Source organism: Podarcis bocagei (assembly GCF_964188305.1).
Source record: "Podarcis bocagei genome assembly, chromosome: 1".
Taxonomy (NCBI): Eukaryota; Metazoa; Chordata; class Lepidosauria; order Squamata; family Lacertidae; genus Podarcis; species Podarcis bocagei.
The window spans coordinates 53,202,696-53,219,385 of record NC_138125.1 but is presented as its reverse complement, the minus strand read 5'-3'; the positions used below and the strand labels follow the sequence as shown (position 1 = coordinate 53,219,385).

At 48.0% G+C, this 16,690-nt stretch overlaps 1 protein-coding gene across 8 annotated transcripts in view; it reads left to right on the top strand.

Moving 5' to 3' along the window:
- The window catches only part of LARGE2 (LARGE xylosyl- and glucuronyltransferase 2), a 46,171-nt gene that overhangs the window by 21,394 nt on the left and 8,087 nt on the right, over positions 1-16,690 (top strand). For 3 of the 8 annotated variants that reach the window (XM_081164583.1, XM_081164580.1, XM_081164577.1), the window contains 6 exons: positions 10,971-11,128; positions 12,513-12,772; positions 13,430-13,512; positions 13,855-13,978; positions 15,850-16,021; positions 16,446-16,550. In XM_081164583.1, coding sequence (XP_081020709.1) covers positions 11,011-11,128; positions 12,513-12,772; positions 13,430-13,512; positions 13,855-13,978; positions 15,850-16,021; positions 16,446-16,550 — 862 coding nt within the window. In that variant the 5' untranslated portion in view covers positions 10,971-11,010. Of the gene's footprint in view, positions 1-1,116; positions 1,256-2,041; positions 2,215-2,237; positions 2,299-2,381; positions 2,542-10,970; positions 11,129-12,512; positions 12,773-13,429; positions 13,513-13,854; positions 13,979-15,849; positions 16,022-16,445; positions 16,551-16,690 lie in introns of those variants that run through there. The other 5 variants (XM_081164582.1, XM_081164579.1, XM_081164581.1 and 2 more) reach the window with 5 other exon arrangements.

Sequence of the window (16,690 nt, the reverse complement as noted above, 5' to 3'; positions counted from 1 at the left end):
TGCCTTTGAGTTAACTTAGCACAGGCCCTGACATAGACAGCAACATTCCAAAATGTGGTGGTAATGGATAGGAGCAAAAGTACTTGTTAATGTGCAAAAGCTCTGTGTGCGCGTGCATATGTGGTGCTTTGCTTCACTTTGCAAGTATACATGGGAGAGCACATTTCTGTGACCTAAAAAAGTTGGCCAAGGGGTTTTCGTCTGTCAGTCATATTCAACTTATTCAATTTACTGCAACTACTGCACTAAATTATGTGCCTATGGATGCATGTGTAAACCATATTACTATGTGTGTGTGTGTGTGCGCGCACACACACACGCTTACGGGTGTCTTCGGATCTCTAATGTGTGGCTCCAGCAGAGCTGCACGTTTAATGACCTTTCCCTAAAAGCATTCTCCACCCTCTCCTCTTGCTGCATTTCTTGGAGAGGGGAAACTCAGAAATGGCCTGTACTGTAGAAGTCATGCATTCCACAAAAGAAACTTTGTCCATCTTCTCCCCCCTCTACCCACAACATACAAAAACTGTTTGACTAGAAGATACATTTTACCGCTTGTAATATCTTCCCTCTGATTGTTCACACCCTCGGCTAGGGCCAGACCTGTACCCTTCTTCTATGCGTGTTTGTTGGGAATGTGACAACTGGAAAGGAGTTATTAGTTTCTTTGTACAATGAACACCCCACCTCCCTTTAGAGCCGTTAAAGGTGGGTCTGCAAACTAGCTGGAAAAACTCCCCGAGAGCTTCGTTGTCGTTGCAGTTTTGTAATGGAAATAAATGGTAGCCTGGGGGCAGACATCTCTGCGTCTCGCTGGTACGAAGGCCCAGACGGCCCGCAAGTGCGGGCGGGTCTGCACTTGCTTGTACCGGGGCGTGAAGGGAGGCGGTGAAGCTGGTTTCCCTCTCCGCCCCAGGTATGGTTTTTCTCGGGCGCTGTTCGTTTCTTCGCGGATGCTGGTGGAGAATCTCTCTCTCTCTTCCTCCCCGTGCGGGCCTGGGGGCCACCAGCAAGGGAGCAGCTGCAGGTACAGGCAGCCTCCGCATAGTTGGCATTCCTGCAGGCTCGTCGCCCGGGCTCCTTCCAGGTCCTCGGCACGGCGCGCGTTGTCTCTGAGTCTCCCGGCCGGAGGCTCCTAGATAAGAAGAACGCGCTTCCTTCTTTAGCCGCTCCTGTTTCTTCGAGACCTTTTCGGGTGGATGGGGCTTTGATGAATCCCCCGGGCGCTTTTATTTTCAAGCAGGACAGAAAAAAGGTGACCGGAGCTGATTATTTTTGGAGAAGCCTCTCCAACCTCGCCTGCGAGCAAACAGGCACACTCGATGCATCTCTCTCTTTGCACGGCCATAGATCTTGGTGCATAGTAAGAACAGAAGAGCCGGTGGCCCAGCTTAGTCCAGCATCTGGTTCTCATAGTGGCTAACTACTGTAGATGCTTGTGGGAAACCCGCGATACAAGAGTTCCGTCTTTCTTTATTAAAAAAGATAAAGCTCACTCCAAGCTATCTTTCCTCAAAAGTTGCCTGGCGTGCTCTGGTCCATGGGGTCACGAAGAGTAGGACACGACAAAACAAGGGTCTGGGTTACAAAACAACAACAAAGGCTTGATCCCAGTGAGATTTTTTCCTAGTAAATACAGGGAAGTAAGCCCCATTGAATGCAGCGGGACTTACCTCTGTGTAAACATGCACGAGTGCGTGTTATAAAAACAGTAAGAGCAAACTAGATGGGCATGAGCAGGTGCCATTCAAGCAGTGCAGCGAGCATGTCATTCTAGGGCAGGGACCCGCCGTGTTAATTCTTTATAGGACGAACTAACCCGAGAGTTGGGTTTTCAGGTCAGGCTCGGCTGACTTTCGGATTCAGGTCCCGGGGGCTTCCCACCCCTCCCCCCGCAAGCAGCAGGATTCCCACATCCGGGTTCGACCCTGCTGCTGCTGCCAGGCGTCCTGAGTTGGGGTCAGCCCCGGCGCCTGCGGAGTTAATTGCCGCCACTTTCGCTCGCCTCCTCCTCCTCCCAGCCGAAGCTCTTTTCTCGGAGCTCCCGGGACGCCGCGCCGCTTCTCACGTGGGCAGCGGTGACCCTCTGTGTTTACTTTATTTTTGGCACTTCTAGCAGTGGCGGCGCTTTTCTCGAGCCCTCCGGTGGCGATGCGAGTTTTTTCTTGCCTCAACTTACCGGAGGGGAGGAAGGGGCAGCTCGGCTGAGTCAAGGTAAGGGGGGGGGCGAGGGGAGGCGGAGCAGGCGGCTTCCCCCTTGCCCTGGGCGACTTTGCGATGGCTGAGCAGAAAGTTAATGTAACCTTTTTTCTTTTTCTTTTGTGGGCTTTCCTTTTGTTCTTCGCCTTCCGGGGAGGGGAGGGGAGGCCCCGGCTCCGGGAATTAACAAAAGAGGGGAGAGGAAAGTGACTGATCCCAAAGGGAGGCGTGTGCAAGCAAGGAAAAGAGGGCAGAGGAAGCGTAGAAAAGGGCGCTGCTGTCTGTGGGCTGCGCGTAAAGCTCAGGGCCGGGGGGAGGCGGCGGACGGAGGACAAGAGCCAGGTAAGGACACCTGGGCTTGCTGGGAGCGCCTGCAGCAGGTGGGAAGGAAAGTGGAGGAGGGGAGAGGACCGTCGGGCCAGATGCAGAGGCTCGGAGGTCCCTGTGAAGCAACACCGGTGGCGCCTCCCACCAGCTTCCCCGTCGGCAAGAGATCGCGCTGCGTCCTTGCTTGTTACCTCGCGCGTAATCAGGGTTGCGAAAGGCATTGCCCCGGGGCGCAGAGCGCACGGCACCGCGGTGGGGTTGTTTGGGGTGGGGGCGGTGTGCTTGCGCAATTAGGGAGGTGTGCAGAATTCTACCCACAGCCACACACTCGCCCCCCCCCCCCGCCCCGCATCCCAGCATCCAGTGAAAGTGCGCTCTTTATTGAGCTGGTTTCCAGGACCCTTGAAACTCCCTTAATCTCTCTAGCATGAAGCCGCCCCAGCAGCGACATTCGTTCCCCCGATAGCTCACATGTTCCTCTTTCCCAGCAGCTCAGTTTACTGGCCCGTGAAGGGCACGTCGCGCCCGCGCGGCTCTGGCGACCCGCTCGCTCACAAGCCGCGGCGGAAGGTGGGCGGCGCAGGTTAGGTCTGCGCTCTTTTCCTAAACCCCTTTTGTGAATGAGTGTGTGTGCGTGTGTGGCGGGTTTCGAACAGGACTGAACAAAAAAGGGACCCACCAGCAGGGCTGTACATCTCCTGGGAACCTCTTAATGTTTGGTTACCTCAAAGAGACCAGCTGTCTGGCGCCTCCTTTCCCTCCCTTTCTCATTCAAGCTGATCGGAAGAACTTTGTAACTTCGCTGCTGCCAGACGTTGCTTGCCTCTTCCCAACCTCAAACCCCCCCCCCCATTGTGTCGCATCTTTTAGATTAGAACGGGCAGGGGTTGCCTTGTTATTGGTAACATCTAAGGCGCTATTTCCACTCAATAGCTAGGTAACGTGCTTTTAATAAATAAAACTTGATATTGGGACGTGTGTGCATAACAGCGAAGGGTGGTTCATGGAAGACTGGCCATTGGTGCCTCTGTTCAGGGGTGCCCATATTAATCGGCGCTGCCTCTGCGCTGTATAAACCTGAGCTGGTGGTTCAACTGATTGAATGGACAGGGAAGGGGTTACATGCAAAGTGTGTGATCTGCTACTGATCTACTATAGCCTTTCCTAAGAATTAGGAATATCCTCCAGTCGTCTTCATAATTGGCCAGTTTTGTATGATCCTGTAGCCCTTTGGTGTAAGGCATTGTCTCCTAGGTCAGTCCTCAAACTTTCCAAGTCTAAAGCCCACTTGAGACGGCTGAAAATTACTGAGGCCCACCAGCTACAAAATGGTGGTGCAGGGAGGGTGGGCAGAACCAGTCATGGTGCCAGGTGGAGGCAGAGTTTGGCTTAATCCGCTGGCAATTACTGGCATCGTTTTCTACTGAGTTCTAAGCCATATTTGGAAGTTCTTTGCTTGAGCTTTTACCTTGTGGCAGAGGTGTCCCATCACTTCACTTTTCTCAAGCTAAGTACAAACATTGGTTCTGGAAGTATTGTAATGTCCTCCCCATTTGCTGATGAAAGCTTTTACTTTTGTTTTCCTTTCCTCTACATGCCTCTCCAGTGAATATATATATTACCTATCTTCTGTAATTTCTTCTCTTATTTTCCTTGTACCTTATATCCTTCCCCCAAACTATCGCTTTCTTTCATCCCCCTTCCTCTAGGCCAAGAGCTGCATAGACATGGTGAAGGGTGCACAACCTGTGAGTCTTCTCCTGACACATAGATATTTCTATTGCATCTAGCTGGCACAGTGGTTTTATTGGAAAGATCAAGAAAGCAGGCTTTCAGCAGTTGGTGTGCCCTCCAGCAATGATGATGTCAGCAGGAGAAGGGATTATGAAACTGGGTGTCATGCTGGCACTTGCTGCTTTCTAGAGCTTCTACCCCAGCTCAGTGCACCTGACCTATATCCAGGCAGCCTCACTTTAAAGGCTCCTCAAAGTTGCTTGTCTTGTTTCTAGGATGTGTGAGGATTTGGGGGCCTCTGCAACTGGGCACTGCGGGGGTCCACCATAGGAAGGGGTTGCAGTTGTGTCACAGTGAATCAATGCCCTGCCGTGTGATGGGCTTCATTATTTGTTTGAACAGCAACGCTGCATGTCCCTTTCATTGAGCAATCCTTACAAAGGGTATGGAGAGCAGGTCCTTTGCCTACAGACCTTACACACCTGCTCTTCCCTCCTCCAACTCTAAAGACTCATCAAAAGTTCTGTACATCAATAGGCACAAGAGCTCTGAATGGATGACTGACTAGTAATCCAGGCCTTTTTTTTTTTAGTCCTATGACTAAAGAAAGGTTCCTGCACAACCTCCAGCTGTTGTTAATGCAAATCTCAGGCATGGAGTCATTATTCTGTCACTTGCCCAGGAGCTATATGAATAATTAATATTAGCACACAAGTGGCTTTATGGCCTTTTTGCAACTCTTTTTCCTAAATGTTTACATGACCATTTGCCTTCCTTTTGTGGACATGTGTTATAAATAAAAACAACGTGAATCTGCACTGTGTTCAGCAAAGTGAGTGGATGCATGCACCAGTAATGTTCATCTGACGTGCACACTAATAGGCTTCTTGAGAAAGGCAGCCCTTTTGCGGGAGATTCCAGTGTATGGGGGTGGAAAGGCAATACAGTGGTACCTTGGGTTAAGAACTTAATTCCTTCCGGAGGTCCGTTCTTAACCTGAAACTGTTCTTAACCTGAAGCACCACTTTAGCTAATGGGGCCTCCTGCTGCCACCGCGCCGCCAGAGCACAATTTCTGTTCTCATCCTGAAACAAAGTTCTTAACCCGAGGTACTATTTCTGGGTTAGCGGAGTCTGTAACCGGAAGCATCTGTAACCTGAAGCATCTGTAACCTGAAGTGTCTGTAACCTGAGGTACCACTGTATGTGAATGCTTTTCACTGTTCTTATCTAGGATGTTAGGTTGTGGGGCAGTGATCAAGCTATGGGGCATTGCCTTTCTCCTGGAACAAAGTTATGGGATTAGAACCTGACAGAGGGGCCTCGCCAGCATGTCCATACACATCCTGGGAATCTGGCATTTTGGATACCTAAACACTAACAATATGCATTTCCCGGCAGTGAGAGACTAAGCTTTGTAGCATGAAGTGGAGATATGGGAAGCTCTTCTCATTTGCCTTGGAATCCACAGCTTACTGGGCAAACTAATGAGGCTACAAAAGTTCAACCTGATCCCTTGGAGTTTGCAGCCTGAATAAAATTGGGAGTTATTCACACACGTTGCATTCCTTCAGCTTGTAGCATAACTCCCCTTGCTTTAGCATAGTTATCGCTGATAGTATGTGGTTGTGTTTACACAGTCAAATACCACTGGAAAGCTCACTTGCAGGCAGAATCTCAACTGTTATTTTATAAAAGGTAAAACCCTTTTCCCCAAGAGAGACACCCTTCCCCACCAAGAGTCACCCGCTTTATAATTAACTGCTCTTACTTTTCTAAAAACCTCTTTTAGAACTTTGGAACTGAAGTCAGCCCCATCCCAAGAGTTGGGGGCAGGTAACCGTCTTGTATAGTACAGCTTAGGAGTGGGGTTCCTGTCTCCAAAGTCCTTGCCATGGAAGTTGCATAGTCCACAGGATATGGCCCCAAGGCACCGCATGAGACCACCACTTGGCTGAAGCTAAAGAGGTCTGGCTCTGGGCAGTGCCTGGATGGAAGAAAGGTGGAATATAAACGTAATAAAATCAAAAAGAGCGACAAAACCGGGAGAATGCAGGGCAAGATGGGAGTGACTGGGTTTTAAACTCAACCTTAGAATGGTGGTTTGTAAACTTCCTATATTCAGGGCTTTCACATCACTACAGATGTACGTTACAGCAAAAGATTGTCTGTGATGGGAAATCCTGTCTTTCTTTCCCGATCTTCTTGCTGAGGAGCCCTTTTCAAGGAAGCACAAGCTTTTCCAGATCACAGGGTGAATGCAGCTGCCTTTGATATGGCCACCTTGTTCCTAGAGGCTGCTGCTAATGAGGGCTATGCGCGGGGAGTGAAGTGCTAGGAAATCATAACCTGGTCCACAAACCCAGTTGCACGACTTGTATAATAGAAAATAAACCCTACAGTTCTGTTCAAATAGGGGCCCTCAAAGAATATGCACCACAATAGCATGTTAGGCTGTGGGAATCATTGTTTGTGAATATGGTAGACTCCACCCATGCACCCAGTGGCGTAGCATGGGTTGTCAGCACCAGGGGCAAGGCAAGTAATTTGCGCCCCCTAACCCGTGGATTTGCGCCCCCTAACCCTAACCCCCAGATGTTGCACCCGGTGCGGCCGGCCCCCCCCGCACCCCCCACGCTACGCCACTGCATGCACCCTCTCTTCTTCTCTCCACGTATCAGCCCAAGGCTTATGTTCTTTACAACAAAATCTGGGCTCCCCCACCCACCCTTTGAAGCAGTGCTGGGTAACAGATCTGTGGTGCTTGGAGTTGGTTCCGTAAAAGTTTTAAGGAGGCAAACACACAGCAATGTCTTCTCCTCCCCTTAATGCACTGATTATAGCAGGTGCTTTCCCTGTTCCTTTGCAAAATAAATGAATAAATAAATAACTAATTTGTGCCTTGTTGCCTGTGTTGTCTCACTCTCTTCCATAACAGGCAAATGGCAAAGGCTGTCGGGTCTTCTTGCATTTTACATATATGCAAGTAAGACATGGAACCCATGAGAGACTGTCTGGGCTAGGGTTTTTTGTTTGTTTGTTTTAGACACACGGTGTTAATGGGAAGGTACAGATGTTGATGCCTTTGCACTCCGGTGAGCAGGGAAATGAGGAAGATCAGGGAACAGTCATGAATGCGTTTTCCACTTGGTTTAGCCAGTGACCCTTCAACCTAAATGGAGCCTCTGTCTGGTGGGTAATTGCCTCATGGGTCTCTGAGGAATGCAGCAGGCGCATTGGAGACTGGAGGGCTTAAGGATTAGCTTTGTGAACAGCAGGATGCTAAGCTGGAAAAAAATCACATGAGAAACTCTTGCTTCCCTTTAATGCTTGCCAGTCACTGGAGAAAGAGACTGGATTCAGCCACTTATGGGCATGGGGAAAGATGCCTCCAAGTCTAGATAATGGAATTTCTATGTTACCGTTCTTTTTGGAGATTTCTGACAGCTCTGTACATGTACCCATTTTCTGATGACTGGAAACTACTAATTCCACAGCATTTACCCATTTAAATCCAGGGGCTTTGCTCACGGTTGGGTTGTTCACCAAATTAGTTGATTGATCATCTGTCTGTTGACCCAAGGTATGGTCTGAAGGCATATGAGCCCACAACCTTGCTGAAGTTAAACAAGCCTGATTCTGCTTAGTGCCTGGATGGGTCCCTCCTGCCAGACTGCAAGTATGCTGCCTTGGGTTCCATAATAGAAGAAAAGTGAGGTATACATGTAAGAAATTAAATATAAATTAAATAAATAGGCGTATTACCCAAAGCCAAATCTAGGTTCATTAATGAGATAGTGAAGTTAAGTGTAAGGTGTGTGTGTGTGTGTGTGTGTGTGTGTGTGTGTGTGTGTGTGTAAAGCTAGTTACACATTAGCCAAATGAATGGCACGCCAACATTGCCCCAAAGTTCTATTCCCTTAACTCACAGTCCCACTTGTTTAAAATGTTCATAGATTTAAAATTGGTTTCTGTTGGCCAGCTAATTTTTTCCGATGCTCTGCCAATTAAAAGGTGCAGCCCAAGTGCAGCATCTGTTCATCGTCTGATGGTTTTTACTGATGGGCCCACTTAATGTGAGATCTGCAAGACAGCTTTGCCAGGGACTATATCAGATCAGGGCTTCCCTAAGACATGTTGGTGCCTGGGGGCCAAAGGCCCAAATTCCATGGGTAAAGATGGGGAACCAGCAGCCAGGATGTTTTCTTTCACTCTCTTTGCATTGCCAGCATCAAAGGCTGTGTGTGTGTGTGTGTGTGTGTGTGTGTGTGTGTGCGTGCGCATTGTCTGAAGCACCAAGGTGGCAGGAAGTGGCAGGAGCGCTTTCAAACTGGGAACAGCGCAGTGCGCTCTGACTCAACACTGATATCGCTCCTGCCGCCAGAACAAGTTCTGTGTCAGCCGTGAGGTTCAGATGTCATCAGCTCAGTTATGCATCAGCACCCATACAACCAACCTGGGGCACGGTGAAGACTGCAGGACTGCACACTAGGGCGCACCTGAAGCATAAGCAACCTGGCGTTGGTTTGTGGCGGTCCAGCCATTTATGCACCACCACTGCTGCCTTTCTCTCCGCTACTGATTCAGGCAGGAAGGCACAGAACAACTTCTTTGCACTCTTGATTTTGAGTTCCTTTCTCTTGGTTTGCATCACAGTTCCGATAGCATCTCCACATTGCCGTTCTTCTGTGCTCTCATTTTGATGCTGCAGAGTAAAACTTTGGGACCATGGAAGGTATCCAGGGGAAAGAGAAGTGCCTATTCTCTGGTACACTGTTAAGCTCATTGTTCAGAGTCACCCATATAGGTTGCACAGCTTTGTGCCTGCCCAGTCCTGTTGCCAAGCAAATGACCAGCGCAAGCGTCTGTCTTGCCTGTTTTGTACTGCAGAGAGCTTGTGCATGGAAAATATGCATCTGACCCCTGACCACCAGGAGGTGCCCAAAATCTGATGACATGAGAGAAGCCCGTTGCACAGAACCATAGGATTGTAGAGTTGGAAGTGACCCTGAGGATCAGATAGCCATCCTTCCTCTGCGTAGAAACCTCAGAGGAAGGAGAGTCCACCACCTTCTGAGGAAGTTCGTTCCATTGTCGAACAGCTCTTCCCCTCAGAAAGTTCTTCCTTATGTTTAGTCAGAATCTCCTTTCTTGCATAAGAGTAGTCATTTCTCAGTTTTCTGTCTTTGCTTTGAACATCAATTTATATTTTCTTATCTGGAAAGTCCCAGCTCCTAATCTTCCTGCCCTGCTCTCTGTTTGTAACTCTGAGGAAGTTGTTCTATGCGTTTTTGCAGAAATTTTATTTTATTTTAATTCACTGCAGAGCCGGGCCCTAACTTTGAAAACAGGGTTTGAGCCATGCACACACTAACAAATCTGTCTTTCATCAGACCAGGGTTTAGTAGCGCAAGGTTGCTCTGGTCAAGCTGTTAAACAGAAATGTAGGTATTAATTTTATCGCTTCTGTAGCCCTTTTCAGCATAATAAAGTGCTTTGGAATTCTTGTCCCCACAAAAATTCCGTAAATTGAGGTAGTTTGAGAGATAATGTTTTACGAGAGGCCACTCAGTGAGCTTCATGGCTGAGCAACGACATACATCTACCTTATCTCCAAACCAAACACTGTTTCCAGTGACCTGCACTGGCTGTTGTTCATACTCTGGGCTGCAAGTTTCTCCTTGGAAGAAAGTAAAGTGGTACCTCGGGTTAAGTATTTAATTCATTCTGGAGGTCCGTTCTTAACCTGAAACTGTTCTTAACCTGAAGCACTTTAGCTAATGGGGCCTCCTGCTGTTGCCGCGCTGCCAGAGCACGATTTCTGTTCTTATCCTGAAGCCAAGTTCTTAACCTGAAGCACTATTTCTGGGTTAGCAGAGTGTGTAACTTGAAGTGTATGTAACCCGAGGTACCACTGTATTAGTGAATTGCCTCTGCTGAACAAAGGAGTGCTGGGTAAGTGGCAAGGGCTGTGAGTTTAGAGGACCTCTTGATATCAGGGGCTTTTCTTGAAGATGTGCATGGCACATCTCCTCCGTGGGGGTTAAGTCTTCTCTGTGTGCATCATTTTCAGCAGTATATGTTAAAACAAGGGACCTTCATGTCACCCTTTGCCATGTGTTTCTAGAACTGGGTTCAGCTTGGATGACTCTGGTGCTGATTAGGGTGGAATGAAGCACACAACTGAGAGTTCAAGGAGTTTTGTTTGGCAAGTTCCTACTGGGAAATTATCTACTGCTAAGCCAAGGGAGTTGAAAGAGTAGGATCCTTTTTGCTTTTCCAAATCCTGGCTGGTGGGACTCAGAGAGGACTCCTTGGCTTCCTCAGATGTGATCGTCAGCTTGCTGTCAGTGCCCACGAATGCTATTAGAAGTCCTGGTGACACCTTTTGCAGTTCCAGCATGTTTCAAGACACCCTTGGCCATTTTGGAGAATGAATGAGGCCCCCGCTACTGGGTAGGCTTCATGGGAGAGGAGGATGTGGCTGTTGACCTCAAGTCAGGAGACTGTGCTGGTGCAAAATGCATAGGCTGTGGACTCACATCAGAACAAAGCCCATTTTACCCAAAGTTGGGGGCAAATGTTTCAGCTGCTTGCTGCTGCTGTTGCTGGTTCTGGAAAGCCAAGTCTAGCAAAGTCCTCCATTTCCATTTTGAGGATCAATTCCGCTGGTTAACATTTTTGGTTCACTCTTTTGCTCTTCTCTTGCAGGGTGTAGGATGCTGGCTCCGGTGCGGCTAGGCCTGCCCACATGACCTTTGCCACCATCATGCTGTGCCCCTGGCGTGGGAAGCTGAAGCTGCTGCTTGCCACAGTGACCCTGGTCTTCCTCATCTCATGGCTCTACCTCTTTATGGGTAATCTGGAGTGTGAGTGAGGGCAAGGATGGCGGTGTGATGAAAGCATGTGCCGCAGATTTGCCCTGCGGCAGCTGTACACGTGGGTGGGAGTTGGGACTCCAGAGTGGAATTGCAACTATACTGCCAACTCACTTTGAGACCTTTGGGCAAAGGGTGGCCTCTGTTTCCTCCTGTGTAATAGGACTAGGAAAGCTTTCCTAGAATTGTAGAGTTGGAAGGAACCCCAAGGGTCATGCAGTCCAACTCCCTGCAATGCAGGAATTACAGCTAAAGAATCCCCGACAGATGGCCACCCAACCTCTGTTTAAAAGCCTTTCATGAGAGTCCACCACCGCCAGAGATTAAGGTGACAGAAGGATAGTTCCATTGCCTTGCTTGGATGTATGTGATTTTCTCATAGCCCAAACACATAGGAACTGATCCCTCTCGTATATGACGAAGAATGGGCCAGATTTCCAATTTGGGAAATGTAAAAACCATCACCAAATAGTATATTTAGTTCCCAGCTTCTCGGCATCCAAGGCAGCTTGTAAACCGTTGGATCTTCTACATTAGAACTTACAAACAGACCCTTTTCCCTTGCACCTGGTGGCCTCTCTCTTCAGAGGGCCAATATTCTGAGCATGCCCTTCTTGAATCAATCCAGGCTTGGGGCTGGGAATAATGTTCACCTTGGGAGTGCTGGGGCCCCATCCGTCGTGTGGTTCTTCTCCCTGGCATTTGCCTTTATGGCCGTTAGAGAGTCTTCGCTGGAGAGGGCTTGAGGGTGTTGCCTCCTTCCCCCTCCCTTGCTGATGTCAGTGGCAGATCTCTCCAGAAAATACATTACAGAGAGAATGAGCGCTGGGTTTTCAGAATATTGTTTTCTTAGGTTGCATTGACACAGTACTACTCTCTGGCTGCAAAGTTATGAATGGAGAAACTAGAGGCAGAGCTATGCCCCTTCCTGTTATGCCACTGTCTTCTTTCTTGCCCATCTCATTCATGGTGTGGGGTGATACTGTACATTAACTCTTGAGTGTTCAGATTCACATTCACCCACTTGAGGAGCAGCAGTCAGCTTCATATTGAATAGTCTTAAAATAATATTAAGTCCATTTGACTGCAGAGAATGATAGCCGGTGGAATTAATATAATTGAATCTAAAAAGGGAAATTGTAGACTATGCAAAGAGATAGGGGGAATATTTTATAGTGCTGGAACTTTGCAACCTTGCTATATGAATTCAAGAAACCTGCATAGAATATTTGTTCCCGCTCTCATCCTTCTTCCCACTTGTCCCTCTTGTTTCACTGAAGTATGTGCAAAAGGCTCAGTGACTATGCATCCTCCTCCTCTCACCACTCCCCTATTTATGTTTCCTTTTCCTGGGGGGTGGGGATCCCCTCTATAGATGGATGCTCCTTCCTGCTCCCGCCTTGCTTTGGGGAACAGTCAAGCCGATACCTTAACCACGAGGCCTTGGTGTCCCAAGTACAGAAAGTGGAAGAGGAAAACCAGCTGTTGAGGCTGCAACTCAGCCAGTCTCAGATGCAGGACGAGGCTGTGGATGGGACGGACAGCAGCCAGCAGGGAGCGCAGTTCATAGAGGACCAGGATGGAAGGGACAACAGCACCGGCTGCCTCAAGCAGAGAATGGTTCAGAAGTGCGAGGTAAAGGCGACGTCCCAACTGGCTGCCAAGGCACCTTGCAGGCAAATAGTTATGGCAAAACTGTGGAAGGGTCGCACAGCAAGAGGCGTGTTGTTGTTCAGGCTCCTCAACCTGTTCTGTTCCCTGAGATGGGGGTAGCCAACATGGTGCCCTCCAGAGGTTTTGGACTACATATCCCATCATCCCCAGACAGCTTAGAATGGTTGGGAGTGGTGGGAGGTGTAGTTCCCAACCTCTGGAGGCTGTGACGTTGGCTGCCCTTGCCCTAAGATAATAGGTGTAGCCATATGATTCCCACTCTTGCCGCTTCCTGCTGTAGGTAGTGTGATATTTATTTTGCAATGTAATACTTTTCTGAACCCTAAGATACGTGTTGGTATGATAATCCCCTGAGGGCAAGGGGGCAGTCCTCACTTGCGCCTGGTTTCTATGTCCATTTCTAACTCTGCTTGGTTTTGCATCAACATTTTGTATCATCCATTTTGCTCTGAGAAAAGTGAACTCTCTGCACACCCTTTTTTTACTGACTTGGGTGAAGAAGAAAGGGCCCTGGCAGGACAGGTGGATTCTGCATGTATTGTGGGAAGCGGCTTCTGAAAGCTCCACTTGGAGGGGTTGGGGGGCCAGGCCTGATGGCATCTTTGTGTTTCTGGACAGCTTCTCCATGTTGCAATTGTCTGTGCTGGATACAATGCAAGTCGGGATGTCGTTACCCTGGTGAAATCCATCCTCTTCCACAGGTAACCTTGGAGGGGGTGGGGAAGACTGCTCTTCTTTTGAGCAGGTAGCGGAGGCTTCTGGGTTTCCCAGGACTTGAACACGGGGTTAAAATAAGATGCCTTTCTGCCCTTTTGCTTCCAAGCTGCAGTTCTGGATGTGCTGGGGGAAAATAGAACAAGTGAAGACTAGTTAGGGTCCTCTGACCCCATCCTTTTTCACTTAAATGCAGCTGCCAGGGTTCTGTATGTGGCATAGCAAGGCATCAGCTGCTGCATGAGGGGGGGCGCAAAATGAGGGAGTTGGATGTATTTCGCATCTTGCTTTCAACTATTGCAAGCATTAACTGTTTCCTTCCTTGGCAGGAAGAACCCTCTTCACTTCCATCTCATCACTGACTCTGTGGCCCAAAAGATCCTGCAGATGTTGTTCGAGTCCTGGATGGTGCCCTCTGTTCATGTTAGCTTCTACAATGCTGATGACCTGAAGGCAAGGGAGATCAAGCCAGGCTCGTTCTCTCTTTCTCCATTTGTTCCCTCTCCCTCTCTTCCCTTCCCTCTCCACACCCTCTTCCCATGAAGTGAGCAGCCCTGTAGGGAAGGCCCTGCCGTAGGAATGGCTTGCTTGGAGATGAGAGACGCAAACCCTTTCCATTGTTTTCTGTGCTCTCATCTGCTACTACTGTCATTTCGTTTGTAGAGTGGGAAGACCTGTTGACAGGATCTGAATGATTTAGAAATATATAAAGTTAACCTCATTTCAGCAGGCATCTCTAAGTGGTTTAAAAATTTGGGGAGGTGGGAGAAGTGTGTTTGTGTGTGTGCTTTTGTGTGTGTTCATGTAAGCATAAAATACAAATTCCAAATTAAAAACGAAACAATGCTACTACTACTAAAAGAATAATACTATTTTAAATAACATAATTAAGAAACAATAAATACAATATACTTAAACACATTTTTCCTTGGAATTGAGCCCCCTGATGGATAGTGGCTGGATCCAAGCTTGTGAATGGATCCAAAAGGTCATGAATCATCCTTAAGGTCACCTAGAACTTTGCAACGGAACAGAAGCCAAAATCTGCAATTGAAATGATTATATGAGGCACTTTCATGATTCTGATGTCCAAGAATGCTAATATTTCAGCAAAGTGACAGAAGGGCAGAAGGATTAAGGCAGGGAGCCCTGAAGCAGCACCTGGAGTTTTCCAAGGCCACATAAGTATTCCTAATGAACAGTGGGCACTGTGCCAGACAGTCTCCTCTCGCTGTTGCCAAAACTTTATGTGCAAGTTGTTGTCCATAATAAAATAGGAAGGGATAGAAACATAATTTATTTGTTTTTGAAATTTGAAAGTAGCCAGATTGCAGGAGTATGCATTTGTACTCTTTGATTCAATTGTTTTGGGATTAAAGCTCTTAGATTTTAGACAATGGAGTTGCCTTATTTATTCTGCTGTGAATCAGAAAGTCACTCTCCATTGTTTCTGGCTGAATTGGATGAAGAAAGGTGAAATTAGATCTGGGGTGGGAGAACATGCATTTTCCTGCCATGTGTAAAACAATTGGCAGTGCCCAGATATATGTTTGGCATCCAAAACTAGACAGGTAAGGTTCACCCAACCAAGCTTAGTGCTATGATTCACACTCCATCCCCCCCCCACAAGAAAGTGGGTTGTGGTTGAACAGACCATGTGCTTTCACTGAAGATGGGGTGGGAATTTTTTTTTGGGGGGGGATTGCAGGTCTCTTACTCAGGGGCCATGAAATCTAGAGCAGAATTGGGAGTCCATAGATGCCTATGAAGTCTTGCCGCACTATATTATTATTTAAATTTCTATACCACCCTTCATCCAAAGATCCACAGGGCGGTTTACAATATAAAAAACACAAAAATATCAGTAGAATAACCCATTAGAAAATGTTAATAATGACCAGGTTGATGAAGTTCGCTAGTCCCCAGATACCTTCTTACAGACTTGCAGGCCTGTTTCACAGGTATGGCAAGGGACATGGAGGCTGCCTGGAATTGCATTTCCATGGAGGTTTCCATTTGTGTGCAAGCTTTGTCTCCACTGCCCTCCAAAACAGGAGTGCCATGTGGAAGCACCATCTTTGCAGTTGAAAGCATTCCTACATCACTTTGTTTGTGTGAAGCGCTTCTAAATCTCACCAAAGACATACAGACTAGTTTAGAGTCATGGTCTCATTTTCAGTATTGTCTCGTTGCTCAAGCCTTAGAAACAAGAGCAATTTTAGGCTTCTTGGCTATAGACCAGACATGTGATGCTGATGCTGGCCTGCCTGTTCTCTTTTTCTGAAATGTTTCCCTCTCCCCCTCCCCCCATTTTTTTTTTGCAGCCGGACATCTCTTGGATCCCCAACAAGCACTACTCTGGAATCTATGGGCTGATGAAACTGACGCTCACAAAGGCTCTCCCCTCTGATCTCTCCAAGGTCATTGTCCTGGACACAGACATCACCTTTGCTACTGACATTGCTGAATTGTGGGCCATCTTTGGGAAGTTCTCGGGTAAGTGATGACCACTGGGGGAATAGGGATCCTTTAGACCAGGGACAGAGAATCTGTGACCCTCCAAGATGCTTTGAGGACTCCAACTCTCTCATCATCAGCCCCAGCCAGCATGACTAGATGCTCAAGGATAATGAGAGTTATAGTCCAGCAACATTTGGAGGGCCACAAGTTCCCTGCCCCAGCCGTTGACCATCTTTGAGCACCTCTCCAGAGGCAGTGGCTCATGGTATAGGACAGCTCTGGTGGCCCTAGATACTGAAAGGGTTTCTTTTCTTACTCGGTGGTCTTTCCATTTACTCTGCTCCTTTGAAAATTATACAGCAGGGATGATCCTTAGTGAGTGAGTTGCAGAGTACTGATCTCGTTGACAAGCAAAGTCTGTTAGCTGCCTTTGGCCTCATTTTCTTATCTCTTAATCTAGACAAACAGGTGATTGGGCTGGTGGAAAACCAAAGTGACTGGTACCTAGGGAATCTCTGGAAGAACCATAAACCATGGCCAGCACTGGGACGTGGCTTCAACACAGGTGAGCTCCAGAGGGCTGTGGGAACATGACAGGATGATGTCTGTGCAATCCTCTGTTCCCGTGGCTGGGTTTGTATGTGATGATATCTAGGTTCAGATATCCTGGTTCAACTGTGAGGTTGACTAGGTGGTCTTGAGCAA